The 13,045-nt window shown below is 34.1% G+C and overlaps 1 protein-coding gene across 3 annotated transcripts in view; it reads left to right on the top strand.

Annotated features, from left to right (window-relative positions):
- The window catches only part of LOC131145019 (NADPH-dependent diflavin oxidoreductase 1), a 90,161-nt gene extending 83,777 nt beyond the window's left edge, over positions 1–6,384 (top strand). For all 3 annotated transcript variants that reach the window (XM_058094050.1, XM_058094061.1, XM_058094056.1), the window contains 2 exons: positions 4,865–5,087; positions 5,194–6,384. In XM_058094050.1, the coding sequence (XP_057950033.1) occupies positions 4,865–5,087; positions 5,194–5,720 (750 nt within the window). In that variant the 3' untranslated portion in view covers positions 5,721–6,384. The remainder of the gene's footprint in view (positions 1–4,864; positions 5,088–5,193) is intronic.
- The last annotated feature ends 6,661 nt before the right edge of the window (positions 6,385–13,045 follow it).

Raw genomic sequence — 13,045 nt, 5'->3', positions numbered from 1 at the left:
TATATTACAGTTATTGCACCCTGTTCACCACGTCATTGATGCATTCTATATATTATATTTTAGTTCTAAATCTTGCATTATTATGTTTATTGACAATATCCAAAGTTTGTTAAAAGAATTCCATGCTTTACTAGTAATTTTTGTCATTTTTAAAAATCGAAATCAAAATTGAAATCCGTAGCCTCAAAATATTTGTTGCCAAAAGTTTAAGACCTTGGTTGTACACTAGCTGTCTGTGGGTGCCCTTTTAAATGCATAGCTGCTTGCATATAACCCCACTTTCTCTGCTGGGGGTTTTTGTGGGGTGGGGGTGCTTCTTGGGGCTGGGTTTGATTTTGCCCGACATTTGGGACTAGAATATTCTGTTCTGACTGATAGGAATGATCCTACAAATGTTCTCTTTGGTGGTTCCTTGTGCACCCATAAATGGGGAAGTGCTTGTTGAGGCATCTTTTCGTTAAAAGTGATTTTGTAGTGCCGTAATTGCTCTTTTGGGCTGACTAGAAGGCGTTTGGTTGTTGGCTCTCTCCAGACAGGTTTGTAGAAGAAAGATAATTCTAGATGCTGCCTTAATTGCTTAATTAAACGGTGGATGCTCAAATTAAAAGCAAGTGATGAGGAGTGCCATGCAGGCTTTATACAGAAAGGGTGTATAATCATATTTTCTGGGTCTTCTTTATGTGTGGGAAACAAAGGGTTATGAACCTTTTTAGTGTTGGTGGATTAAAAAGTGCATTTCATTTCCAAGATTTTAAACAATGGAAACCCTTCAGGTTTTCTTTAATCTTTTAGAAGGTGGACTCATTTGCTGTTTGTTGATGATATCAATATTGCATTACTTTTTGTTGGATGACTGTTAAGAGAATTTTGAATTTAAGTTGTTTGCTTGTGTTTCGTTGACTTCCCCTAGGCTGTAAGTTGGTTCCTTATAATTGGTTTACATGGGACTGCCCCTTCAAGCTAAATTTGAAGTGAGGAATGTGTTGGAACCTGTTGTGGAGAAGTTCTAGAACAAACTGGCAAGGTAGAAAATTTTACTGGCAAGGTAGAAAATTTTATTTTATCTGACAAGGGGAAACCCAATCTCATAAAAGGATATGCAAAAGAGGTTTCTTTGGGGATGCTGTAGGGGAGTTCTAATATAATTTGATCAAGTCAGGGGTGGTCAAACAGCATTTGAAAACATTAACAAGATCGAGTGTCAAGAGCTCTCTAAATTTCAGTTTCAAGGCCCTCTGCTATCATTGGGAGTTCTCTCATGATCTACAGTAAACAATCCCAGGGGAAGTGTTATCTTGTCCTAATTTTGATGGATTTGGTCCAATGGATTGTGTCTATTGCAAAGTGAAGTCTTAGGGACAATAAATATTTATATTTGGTCCCAAGTGAGATTGTGGTCCTAACTATCCTGCTGTGATCCTATGGTGATTCGACGTGATCCTATCCTGAACTGGCATACAATCTGGTGCATAGGATCATACCCGAAGTTGAATTGCAGTCGTATGATCCTCCTGATCCTGCTGTAATCTTATGGCGATTCTACATGATACCAAGCTTGCATAAAATCTGGATGTATTGGGTAAATCTGGTTTGTAGAATTGCACTATCCTATAATTGGATTGCAACTTTGATAACCCTGGGAAAGATTGGAAAAGTTTGATAGCATTTCGAGTTTGAGGTGGGTAATAGGGGCTCTGTACCCTTGGCTGGAGAGGAGGTGTGCAAAAAGCATTTGAAAATGCAATTCCTGTTCTGTTATTGTTGGTTAGGGAGAGAGCCACAGAGGTGCCTTGAGGGACAAGCTCAAGATTAGGAAGTGGCAGCTTTTTCTAGTTTCATTAATGTACTATGCTAGAAGTTGGTTGGCATCAGGAGTGCTGCTGTGACAGCATAAGATTGTATAGATTGTATAGAGGCTTGCTAAGGGAGAACATATACAAGGTGGCAAGGCACAATCCAAAGAGAGCAAAGAAAGGGGAGATCGACTTCTACCAATTGGACTGCCAAACATGGGTAGATGACCACAGAGCCAGTTTAGTGTCTCTTGTTGTGGATAACTTGCCAGATCTGATTGATTTTTTTCTGCTGGCTGAAAAACATCTTCTCATGGCATAGTAAACTCAAGGACATCTTTGTCGAGCTTCGTCCAGGCTTTGAAAGAGAGAGCAGAGGGTTCGCCGAGCTTCGTCCAGGGTTCGATAGAGAGAGCATAGGGTTCTCCGAGCTTTTGTCGAGCTTCGTCGAGTCTTCGAAAGAGAACAGAGGCTTCGAGAGAGAGCAGAGGCTTCGTCAAGCTTCATCTAGGCTTTGTTAGGCTTCGGCGACAGAGCAGAGGAGAGAGAGCTTCACGGGAGAGAGAGGGAGGATAGGGTTTAAGTGTGTTTTGGGTTCTGGACTTATAAAATTGTGTTTTAACCCAGGAATACCGAAAGGCGTACGACTTGCTTATGAGGCGTAAAAAAGCGTGGTTTTTTGGCTGAGGTGTACGCTTTGTTGGATTTACGCCTTTACACATACGCCTTGAGGCATTTTGTCCCAAAACGCACCGAGAGGTGCACCTAAAAAAACGCCTTTCAAAACACTAGGTTAACTATTCTATTTAACACTCTTATAAAAATCAAGAAAATGCTAGAAGAATGGAGGAAAAGTACGTTAGTACCTTTATACAAAAACAAAGGTGATATTCAAAACTATAATATTGTGGAACTAAGATTACGAATCATACGATGAAATTATGGAGTTATGGGGAAAGGGTAATTGAACATTAAATAAGACTAGAAACGAAGATGTCTAAAAATCATTTTGGTTTTATGCCTGGGAGATCAACAACAGAAGCTATTATCTTTTAAGAATATAATGGAAAAGCTTAGGAAAAAGAAAGAGACTTGCATATTATTTTTATTGACCTAGGGAAAGCATATGATAGAGTACCGAGGGAAGTTATTTGGTGGGTCTTAGAAAAAAAGGGGGTTTGCAATAGATATACTGAGGTTATTAGGGATATGTATGATAGATTAGTGACTAGCATTAGGACTGTAGGAGGGAAATCTAGAGATTTTCCAGTCACAATAAGTATACATCAAGGTTATACTTTAAGTCCTTATCGTTTTACTTTAGTAATTGATGAACTTAGTGGGAATATCTAAAATGAGATCTCTTGGTGTATGTTGTTTGCATATGATATCATGTTGATTGATGATAGTAGGAGCGGAGTGGAATATAAGTTAGAACTTTGGAGAGTCACATTAGAGTCTAAAGGGTTTAGGATAAGTAGGAATAAGACATGATATATGAAATGTAATTTCAGTAATATAAGGAGTAGCAATGGAGAGAAAATTAAACTTGATAATCAAGAGATTAATTATTTTAATAGATTTAGATATTTTCGATCTATTATACAAGCTGAAGGGGAAATTGAAGATGTAATGCATAGAATTAAAATAGGTTGGGTAAAATAGAAGAGTATGTCAGGTGTGTTGTGTGATCATAGAATAACCTTAAAATAAAAGGGAAAGTTTAATGAAACGACTATGAGGCCAGCTATATTTTATGTTTCAAAATGTTGGGCAAATAAGAAACAACATGACAAAAAGTAAAAGTTGCTGAAATTCAAACTTTAAGGTGGATGGGTGGTTTAACGTTAAAATGTAAGTAAGAAACGAGCATACATGTAACAATTTAGGCATTGCACTAGTTGAAAACAAGATAAGGGAGGGGCAGCTTAGATGGTTTGAACATTTGAAATGCAAGCCTAGTAGAGCACCTATGAGGAGTGAGTTATTGCTTTTGACATAAAAAGGGGTAAGGGTAGGCCCAAAATAACTTGGAATGAGGTAATGAGGAAGGTTTTAATAACCCTTAATCTAATAGAGGAAAACGATCTCAATTGAGTGGATTGGTGGAAAAGGATTCATGTAGCCAAGCCCACCTAATGGGACTTGAAGGCTTGGTCTTGTTGTTGTAGCTTTATTTTTCCTCTTAAAAGATCATTTTTCTTGCTGATAAAAAAAGGGACTCACCTCAAATTGAACTCTTATTACAAGGGCATTGGAAATGAGAATAGGGAATGATTGTTGCACAAATTTTCCTTGGAAGTCTATCTGTAAGTGTGAATGTGGTAGCCCTACCAAACTTGCTTGGTAGCCCTCCAAACTTGCTTTTCTTGTTGTGGGGAGAATTGGGAGAGGATTTTGTCAATTAATCATCTTCCAAAGATGGTGTAAATCTTGGTTAAGATATATGATTTTTGTGGGAAAAAAAAATAAAAATAAAAAAGTTTGGACAGTGAGCTTCCTGCTCCTTTATGGTACATTGACTAGAGATCTTCATGATGTTTCTTTGATGATTTCAATTATCTGTTTGGTAGTAGCAGGTAATTGTAAGAGTTATCTTATTACCTCTTTGCTGTTTCTTGGGTTGTGTGGGGGGAGAGAAATAGAAGTGTTTGACGAGAAGCGTTATCCCTTGTAAGACTTAAAACATAGGGTATTGTTTTCGTATACTGGGAATGATTAGTGGATGCAGAATCCATCTTAGATTTGGTTCATTCTCTCTCTTGTAGATTCCTTGGTATTTTTCTTTAATAATAGGAGAACCTATTCAATCTACAGTTCTGTTACACACTGAATGCGTAAATGAATTATTTCCAGGAAAGCACAGATAAGAAAATGGCTCAATTTTGTATGAGGGCGTATATGTTTCTTCTGTTTCTCCTCCAATATGCAACTATTTTTTTCCTTGCATGAGTGATCCAACTGATCTAAAGTGTTCACTGGTTTTGTCTGGCACCAGTTTCTCTGGTCTTGGCCAATTGATTTATTTTTTCTATTTCTCTATTTCTATTTTTAAATTTTTCATGTCATAGGTATTGGAAGATTTCCCTTCTGTGCAAATTCCATTTGAATGGCTGGTGCAACTGGTACCTCCACTAAAAACAAGGGCTTTCTCCATTACTTCTTCTCATTCAGCTCATCCCAATCAAGTGCACTTAACTGTGAACGTTGTATCATGGACAACTGCTTTCAAGAGGAAACGAACAGGTTTATGCTCAATGTGGCTGGCTGGACTTGATCCACAACAAAGCATGGGTACCTGTGACAAACAAAACTCATACAGCTTTGTTTTCTTGAAACTAAACATGTATGGCCTTTTAATATTCCTTTTCCTCTGTAACTTATTTGTTGATATGAACAGGACTCTGTATTCCTGCTTGGTTTCGTAAAGGTTCCCTTCCCTGCCCACCAGCATCAGATCCCCTCATTCTCATTGGACCTGGAACAGGTTGTGCCCCTTTCCGTGGATTTGTGGAGGAGAGAGCCATACAAAGTTTGTCTGGTTCAACAGGCCCAGTTCTTTTTTTCTTTGGATGCCGAAATGAGAATGACTATTTGTACAAAGACTTTTGGTTGTGCCATTCAAAGAATGACGGGGTTCTTTCAGGAGAAAAGGGTGGAGGCTTTTATGTTGCCTTCTCAAGGGATCAGCCACAGAAAATCTATGTGCAGCATAAGATGAAGGAACATAGCCAACATGTTTGGGATTTGATTAGTAAGGGGGCTTCCATCTACGTAGCAGGTTCTTCAACCAAAATGCCCGTAGATGTTCTTTCAATGCTAGAGGAAATTATATCTAAAGAGGGTGGGGTTTCGAAGGAATATGCTGTACGGTGGCTTAGGACACTGGAAAAGGCTGGAAAATACCATGTTGAAGCATGGTCTTGACCTTAACTGGATTCTGAATAAGGAAAATCACAAAAAGGAAAAAATGCTGCTCCGTGTGCGTGTACTGAAATTTTAATTTTTTCGGGTGAATGGAAGTTTAGATTGTGCAAGAGTGATTCAATGTACAGGATGAAATAAGCAGGGAAATTGAAATTTAGCCACAAATGTTTTCTATTAGTAGTCAGAATATTTGTTGGATGGCAGCCTGAATTTTCGAATGTTTTGAGCTTCCTCCAATGGGCTTGTATCAACAAAAAAGCTCAACATCTTGCAAGGGGGAGTCAATAGAGAGGCATCTTGTTATGTCGGTCTGCTGTTGGGCGGGTGTGCATTGTATCGCATGATTGACGAGAGGAAGCAGATCATAGCCAAAGCGATGCCTTCCTCCTAATTTTGTTGAGGGAGCTTCGTGCACTGGATGCGGTATTTTGCATTTGCATCTTCTCATCTTCCTGGCCCTTTTGGTTTGCCATGGAGGCTTGGTGAGGCTTTGCGTGACATCTTCCCTCGACTTAAAATTTCTTGTCACGGAGGTGACAAATCCCATATTTTTTTACTGCAGGAGAAGCTTAGAAATGTCAATGAGATTTTTTAAATCAGTGTTTCAATGAAAGCAACAATGTACGTGTCAATAACGTTAATAATTAAAAATATGTTATTGAAATCTTTGGTTTATTTTCTTAGGATTTTAGTAGGATACTTTGCATCCTCCTGTTTTAAAATTTAGTCTCTATCTGAATTGAGGATTTAAGTGGAGAAGGGAAAGGAATAGAAGATGAAATTTCTGTAGCATCTTTTTCTTTCTTAAATAACATTGGAAATTAAAATTATTGAAATCTGAGTATCAAGATTTAAGGACAAGGAAAGGCCTTTAATTATTGGCATATAAAAGATATATTATACATCCATTTATTTACCATACATTATATATTTTTAATTTTTTATTATTAAAACAAAGAGTGATAAATTTTCTATATTTTCATTTTCCTTTTGATTTTCAAGTCCTAAAGAATATTAATTTCTATTTCATGTCCCCAAGAATGAAATTTTGAAAAAATAATTAAATAAAAGAAAAAGAATTGTTGATAAAATTATTATTATTATTATTATTATTATTATTATTTTTCATGAACCCACGATATCTATTCCTTTGGCTGATAATCAAACAAGGAAAAAATGATTTTTTATATATTTTTCTTTTTTATTTTTAGGTCATGTCAGATCATTTGAGAGAAAAAGAAATGAAAAATAAAATAAAGAAAAAATCAATTTATAATTTGCTTTTCTATCTCAATTTATTAAGGATTAAAATATATTCAAAATGATTGGTAATTAATAAATTTGAAGGCTAATGATATATTATTTAAAAAAAAAAAAAATCATTTATAGGGTTATTATACATTGTATTTTCTTATCTATTATCTTAGTAACAAAGATTCAAAGTTTAAAGAGGGATATGCCAGATGCACTGTCCCTTCCTGTATAGTTTAGACTTAACATCAGGATGTAATGGATAAAATAAAAAAATGAATAATATTTGATGTACTAGTAGTCGTTTATTTTTCAATTGATCCATTTACTATTTACTATCTATTATTTCATCAATGAATGCTTTATCTGAGAAGTCAAATATTTTGGGCAAATGAATCAAGATACTTTTGAATCAAAGTTTTATTAATTTTAATTCATTCTACTTTTTGTTTCATTGTGCTTCAAATCATCAATGATTTCCAGCTTCAAAGAGCACCCACAATTTATGACTAGTTGAGTTTTTCAAACTTTAAAAATAAAGATGCTGTAACCAATCATTTTGTTAAAATTAATAAGAACAATATTTAAGCTTGAAATTGAGAAAATTGAATGTGCACTCTATGACTAAAAGTAAATAAGGATATTCCCCATTCTAGACGTGACTTTATTTTATTGAATTATCAAAATACTTTTTTAAAAAATTTACTTTATGGCTTGAAGACTTATTTAAAATTTTTTTTTTGAAATGCCTCTATCACTTCTTTATATTTAAAATAAGCAATAATAATTATTTTCTAAATTAAAAATAATAAATTAAGTGTTTCATTAAATAATTTTTGATATTATATATCATATTTTCCTTGGAGGCACTGCAGTAGTTGAAATGGTGTTTTACATTGAATAATTGGGGCCCACCAATCAATCCAGAAAAAAAAAAAAAAAAGAATTCTATTACAATATTTTATTGTCACTCTCCAACATTATGATTTATGGCATATAATTTATCTTGTTTAAAAATAAAATATATATTGGTTTATTATCCAATATCGTTTTTTGTTTAAATTAAATAACAATTATTTCCAAATGAGAAAGGATTAAAATGGAAAAGTATAGTTTCTTTGTTATTTTTCTCCATGAACAATTTGTAGTCTATAATATAGAAAGCTGTGATCTAGATCGCTAGTGACAGTTCCCTATTATTATTATTATTATTATTATTATTATTATTATTATAAATTTGTATTATACTAGTTGAATTGCACTTGTGCTGTACATGCACAATCGAATTGCAACAAAAAAAAAAATTGAAATGCACAATTATTATACACAACGTGTAATCATAGTTAAAGTTATTTAAATACATTTTGCTCAAATTCTATCAAATGATACAAGTAATTAATATGGGCAAAATACTAAAATAGTTTAGCTCTGTCATGCAGGAAATGTTAGCAATTCAACCCTGTGAATTGATTTAACTAAAAAAAAAAAATGTTGCTTGATTGGTATCGAAATTAAATATTGTCGAAACTTAATCATAGTTATGGTTACTATTTATAATCTTAGGATATATTGTATATTATTACATAATATATATATATATATATATATAGACACACACAAACACACACATATATAATATATATTGTAAGTAAACACATATATTAGTTTGGTCAAGCTTTAAAAACTAAAATCAAGCCAATATTCAAAATCTATGAATAAAAAAAGAAGATGAACTGCAATGGAACCTTAAAAACTAGTTAACTGAATTTTCAGTTTGGCTTCAAATATTTTTCAATAGCTTTAGTTTGAAGCCTCCTCGGGCTTGACTATTTTATATTTTGTATGTGTTGTGTGTGTAAGCATATAAGCACAAATAATTTAAATCATTTTGTAGACAAGAGTGCCCTTATCTTTTAAAAGGAAAAAAACAAACATTTCCAAAACAAAATATCCTAAATATTTAAGTATGAATATTATAAATCAATAATGTAAACAAAAATATCCTTATCTTATAGAAGTAACACTAGAGATTTAAATGAGGAGGATTCAGGGCAAGACGGGCACAACCAAAATCTACCCCATCAAGAATGATTAGCCCTACTTGTCGCCCTAAATCGTCATTGGAACATTATTTTTGTCCCTATCCCCATCTCTTGCCATAGATCTAAATTCATCCTGCTAAGCATAAAAATAACTATAATTTTTTAAAATAAAAAATTAATTGAGCTCAAGTTAAGACATACTCAACTCGCTAATTAGGGGTGGCAAAATGGGTTAGCGGGTCGGGTTTGGGTGGGTTGTAAACTGATAGGGGTTAAATGGGTTTAGGTTGACCCATTTACTAACGTGTGACTAACATATAAACCCAAACCCGTCCGTTTAATAAACGAATCATAAACGGGTACCCATTAAGATTTTGTTTTAAAATATTTCATATAAAGTGACATATATATTTAAAAAAACAACACTCTTTTATTTTATTTATTAATATCTTAACAAAAAACGTAAAATGTAAAAAATAGTACATCTCTTTAATATATATATATATATATATATATATTAATGTAATACATATAAAATTAAATGGGTCACCTGGCGGGTGTCCAATCCAAACCCGCCTAACTCGTTTATTAAACAGGTCGGGTTCGGATTGGCCCGTTTATAAATGGGTCACCTTTTACTAACCTTGAACCCGATTTAAACACGTGGGTCACTAGTCACTCGTTGGGTTTCGACCCATTTTGCCACCTTTATCGCTAATATAGCAACCAAACCTTCTTCTAAGGAACTGGAAATGTATATTTTTGGGGTTGTCTCTAAGTCAACTGCTTCATCACATACAAGCTCAGAAAAGTGTTTTAAGTGTCAAGGGTATGGACATATTGCCTATAATTGTCCAAATCACAAAATTTTCTCTTTTATGGATGAGGAAATAGAAAATGGAGATGGCTTGTTGATTTGCTTAGATAGAGAAGAAGAATTAAAGTGTGTTGTCCAAAGAGATATGCTTGTCATTCAAAGGAGTTTGAGTGTTGTTCCACACTAGATGCAATACTAATGGAAGGTTTGCAATGTTATTACTAATAGTAGAGATCGTGCTAACATTATGTTCACAAAAATGGTAGAAAAGTCACAACTTGAAACAATGGGGCCTCCTCATACTTTCAAATTTAGGTGGTTGGTATTAAGGACATAAACTAAAGGTAAACAAATGGTGTCTTGTTTCATTTCCTATTGGTAAGAAGTACAATGATTAAATTTTGTGTGATGTTATATCGATGGATGCATATCATGTGTTGTTCAACCATCCTTTTCCAAAACTTTTCAAGGGATGGAACTTAATTTGATTACTTGCTTTGAACTAGAACAAATTTTGGGCAATTTAGAGATGGCGTACAATCTTGTTGTTTTTGAAGAAAAAAATTTAGAAGTGAGTGATTTGCCATCTAATGTGCAACCTTTACTTGATGAGTTTAATGATGTTATCCCTGAAGATATACCTCCAAGTATTCCTCCAATACGAAACATTCAATTTTGCATTGATTTCATTCCTGGTTCTATGCTTCCCAACAAGGAAACCTATGAAATAAGTCCAAAGGAGCATGAATCATTGTTGAGGCAAGTAGATAAGCTTATGAAAAATGATTCGGTGAAAGGAAGTAAGAGCCTATGTGTTGTACTAGCTCTTCTTGTGCCCTAAAACAATTGATCGTGGTGAATGTGCATAGATAGTAGGGGCAATGAACAATATATCTATTGGTTATCACTTTCCTACTCCTCGCCTTGATGATTTATTAGATCAAATACATGGTGCTACTACTTTTTCAAATATGAAGAACATAAGACAACTTTCAAGACAAAGGGTGGTCTTTTTGATTGAATGGTTATGCAATTTGGCCTTTTTACTGGTCCTAGTACTTTCATGCAATTGATCAATGATGTATTTAAACCATTTATTGGCATATTTGGTTTTTATTTTGATCACATTCTTATGTACAACAAAGGTGAGAAGCAATGTATTAATCATTTGTGAGTTGTATTTCAGGCCTTGAGAGATCAAATGTTGTATGCCAATTTAAAGAAATATCAATTCTTCACTAACAGCTTGGTTTTCTTTGGCCATTTTTTTTTTTTTTAGCAAAGGAGCGGAAATGAATCCTAGGAAGAATGAAGCAATTATGAGTTGGCCTATTCCACAATCCTTGTATGACATTCAGAGTTTTCATGGACTTGCATCTTTTTATTGCAAGTTTATCAAGGATTTTAGTACCATTATTACTCCTATCACTGAATTTTTGAAAGGAGGCAATTTTAAGTGGACAAATGAAGCTGAGAAGAGTTTTGAACTTATTAATAAAGAGGACAAATGAACTTATTCTTTCTCCTCCTTATTTTAATAAAGTCTTTGTAGTTGAATGTGAGGCTTCCAACAAAGTAATTTGGTGCAACCCTTAGCCAAGGAGGCAAACCTATTTCTTTTATAGTGAAAATCTTAGTGATTGTTAGAGAAAATATCTAATTTATGAAAAAAAACTTTATGTCATTGTTTATGCTTTATATCATTGGAGTCCATTTGTTCTTTATTTTGATCATGAAGCATTGAAATTTCTCAATGGCCAATAGAAAACTTAGTAGGTGTCATACACCATAAGCTGAATTTCTTCAAATTTTTAGCTTTTCTATTAAGCATAAATCTTGAATTTAGAAAGTTATTGATTCTTTAAGTCAGGCATTCTTCGCTAACTACTATGCTGGTGAAAGTTATGAGTTTTGAAGTATGGAAGATTGTACAAGTTAGATGGTGATTTCGTCAAGATATGTGCAAAATGTGCTAATGGGTCATCTACACATTTTCTAATGTGAATGGTGTAATCCCAAGAGGGGGGGGGGGTGAATTGGAAATTCAAAACTTCATAGGTAAATTTATCTCTATTTTAAGATCCAAAAGCAGTATTTCACAAACTAGGTTCTTTCTAAGCAATTACCAATTTCACTTATAAAAGATATGCAATTATTTAACTTATGCACAACAGATTAAATATATCATTCAAGTGCGAAAATTAAAGAGCATAGGGAAGAGAAAATGGACACAGTATTTTTATCGAGATTCGGCCAAACCAGCCTATGTCCTTGCCTTAGTTCAACAACCCAAGGATTATACTAAGTGCTCACTTAAACGGGCGGAGTGACGCCAGTTACAATACTCCTTATGAGGCAAAGTCTCCTCAGCTCAATTATGGGGCTGAGCCACAACCAGTTCTCCTTACGAGGCGGAGTCACCTTAGCTCAACTCACCAGGTTGAGCCAAACTGAATTCTCCTTACGAGACAGAGTCTCCTCAGCTCAATTACGAGGTTGATCCACAACCAATTCTCCTTATGAGGCGGAGTCCCCTCAGCTCACCTAACTGGGCTAGAACCAAACCGGTACACCTTATAGGACAATGTATTCCTCTTCAGGCCACGCCTAGAGTACAAAGATATGAAATGAAATTTGCATACAAAGATATGCATCTACAAAAGTAGAGATGTACAATATGAAGTTCTAAAATGTACTCTCAAATGACATGAAATAAGAGCTCAGTAGAGTAGGTGTTTTTCTCTCATGAGTATTTTTCAATTGAAAACGAGAGTGAAAAATAATTTTTTCAATATCAAAATATAAGATACCTTTCAAGCAAAGATATTATGGATGAATATATGCTCAAGGTTCTCTTGGCTTACCCAAATACTTTCTCAAAAATAATATTCCAAAGATTTAGTTCAAGGAAAGTTAGGGTTTTTGCTCAAAAAGATTTTTGCAAATAAACACAAGTGAGCCTTTGGATCTTGCAATAGATATACACAACGATCCACAAGCTATATTAAGTTTCCCAAAAAGTATTTATCAAGAAAAAAATATATGGGAGAAACTTTTAAGCTAACTCTCGAGAAAGATTTCCAAACAAAAATGAGTGAGAGTAAAAGCTTTAGATAAATGCTCACACAAATATGCCTTCAATAATCTTTAAGAGCAATGAGATTTGCAAATGAAGAAAGTGAAAAGCAATCAAAGCTCTCAAATTTTTTTTTTGA

The sequence above is a fragment of the Malania oleifera genome, chromosome 1 (genome assembly GCF_029873635.1).
Source record: "Malania oleifera isolate guangnan ecotype guangnan chromosome 1, ASM2987363v1, whole genome shotgun sequence".
Classification (NCBI taxonomy): Eukaryota; Viridiplantae; Streptophyta; class Magnoliopsida; order Santalales; family Ximeniaceae; genus Malania; species Malania oleifera.
This window is presented reverse-complemented; position numbering and strand designations above follow the sequence as displayed.